The 2,103-nt window shown below is 51.9% G+C and overlaps 1 protein-coding gene across 1 annotated transcript; it reads right to left on the bottom strand.

Moving 5' to 3' along the window:
• Positions 1-746: 746 nt before the first annotated feature.
• LOC142076200 (olfactory receptor 14A16-like) lies at positions 747-1,682 on the bottom strand. The gene has a single exon (XM_075138581.1). The coding sequence runs from the start codon at positions 1,680-1,682 to the stop codon at positions 747-749; it is 936 nt and encodes a 311-aa protein (XP_074994682.1).
• Positions 1,683-2,103: the final 421 nt, after the last annotated feature.

The raw sequence follows: 2,103 nt of genomic DNA, 5'->3' as shown, positions 1-2,103 counted from the left end.
TCCCACCTGCCCCACTCCCCACGACAGCACGACAGTCCTGGCCCTGGGCCTCCTCCGGCACCTCCTGCATCTCTCCAGTCTCCCCTCCCTCTGCCTGCTGGGTCCCCACTCACTCCCATGGCACTGCAGAGTCCTTGTCCATGGATACGTCGATTTGGTGCTTTCCTTTTGGGGGACTTCACCTTTGAGGGTGTTTCACCTTCTGAGTCTCCATTCATTGCAACCCCAGGGCCCGGGGTGAGTCCCCATCCTCTCCTCTCCTCACCCCTCCAAATCCATTTCCAGAGACTCTGGTATGTGCCATCAGTCTTGTCATCCATGAAGGAAACTGAGAAGATAATGGGAGTTCATGGACCGTGTCCCCTGCCATTGGACACCAAGGAGAGAACTCTTAAATCCAGACCATTTCCTCCAGTGGAATGCAGCTTGACTCCCAAACCATTGAGAACAAAAGGAGAAGAAGCTTTCTGAAAGACCAATTCCTTGGATATTTTCATCAAGGCAACTTTGGAGGAAGAGCCCAGCCTTCAGGCACTGCACCTGGGAGATCCCCTTTTATTGAAGAGCTGCTTTTGCACATGCCACATCTGACAGAGTGTTGGGCAAGAGACAGACACAATAGTATGAATAATATGACAAGTAGTATAAAGCCAGAAAATTATATATAATAAGGATTATCACAAGAGAAAAAATAGAGCCATGGACTAAGATAAACTCTGGGGAATGTGCAGAGAAGGGGAGGCAGGTTATTGTCGGTGAAACAGCATCCACTGGGCCAGTTTCCATAGGGCATCCTTGAGCTCCTGGTTCCTCATGCTGTAGATGAGGGGGTTCACTGCTGGAGGCACCACTGAGTACAGCACTGCCACCACCAGATCCAGGGATGTGGAGGAGATGGAGGGGGGCTTCAGGTAGGCAAATATGCCAGTGCTGACAAAGAGGGAGACCACAGCCAGGTGAGGGAGGCACGTGGAAAAGGCTTTGTGCCGTCCCTGCTCAGAGGGGATCCTCAGCACGGCCCTGAAGATCTCCACATAGGACACCACAATGAAAACAAAACATCCAAATGCTAAACAGGCACTAACCACGAGAAGCCCAACCTCCCTGAGGTAGGAGTGTGAGCAGGAGAGCTTGAGGATCTGGGGGATTTCACAGAAGAACTGGTCCACAGCATTGCCATGGCAGAGGGGTAGCGAAAATGTATTGGCCGTGTGCAGGAGAGCATTGAGAAACCCACTGGCCCAGGCAGCTGCTGCCACGTGGACACAAGCTCTGCTGCCCAGGAGGGTCCCGTAGTGCAGGGGTTGGCAGATGGCAACGTAGCGGTCGTAGGCCATGACAGTGAGAAGACAATACTCTGCTGAAATGAAAAAGACAAATAGAAAGAGCTGTGCAGCACATCCTGCGTAGGAGATGTCCCTGGTGTCCCAGAGAGAATTGGCCATGGCTTTGGGAACAGTGGTGGAGATGGAGCCCAGGTCGAGGAGGGAGAGGTTGAGGAGGAAGAAGTACATGGGGGTGTGCAGGCGGTGGTCGCAGGCTATGGCGGTGATGATGAGGCCGTTGCCCAGGAGAGCAGCCAGGTAGATGCCCAGGAAGAGCCAGAAGTGCAAGAGCTGCAGCTCCCGCGTGTCTGCGAAGGCCAGGAGGAGGAACTGGGTGATGGAACTGCCGTTGGACATTTGCTCTTTCTTGGCATAGGGGTACTGTTCAAAACTGGAATAGACAAGGAAAAAGTATGACAGACTTCTCCAAGCAAAGCCATTCCTTTTTTCATAGAAATCCACCCCCCCTCCCCAAAATTGAAACGCATTTCCTTCTCTGGTTTGTGCTGGCTGAGTGTGCTCTGAGGAGCAGGACCTCTGTTCATGGCCAAGGAGCCAGCTTTTCTCTGCTGCAGTGGGTACCTGGCAGCTGGTTTGTGACAGCTCCAATTTTCCCAAGGGATGTCAGATGTCATCCGCCCTTAATGGAAAAAATCAGTATCTGCACTCATGACTCTCAAGAGCGTGGGCTGCAGAAGAGAGGCTTAGCGTGTCCTTATAAGAATTTTTCTCTCTGTTTTTTATTTTCCACCATCACATCTGGTGAGTGTTCTTTTTA

Source organism: Calonectris borealis, unplaced genomic scaffold (assembly GCF_964195595.1).
Source record: "Calonectris borealis unplaced genomic scaffold, bCalBor7.hap1.2 HAP1_SCAFFOLD_35, whole genome shotgun sequence".
Classification (NCBI taxonomy): domain Eukaryota; kingdom Metazoa; phylum Chordata; class Aves; order Procellariiformes; family Procellariidae; genus Calonectris; species Calonectris borealis.
The sequence above is the reverse complement of the archived record's forward strand: the minus strand, read 5'-3'. Positions and strand labels throughout refer to the sequence as shown.

Bases quoted from the DNA above. Each gene is read 5' to 3' on its own strand.
- LOC142076200 (XM_075138581.1), bottom strand. From the start codon at position 1,682: ATGTCCAACGGCAGTTCCATCACCCAGTTCCTCCTCCTGGCCTTCGCA.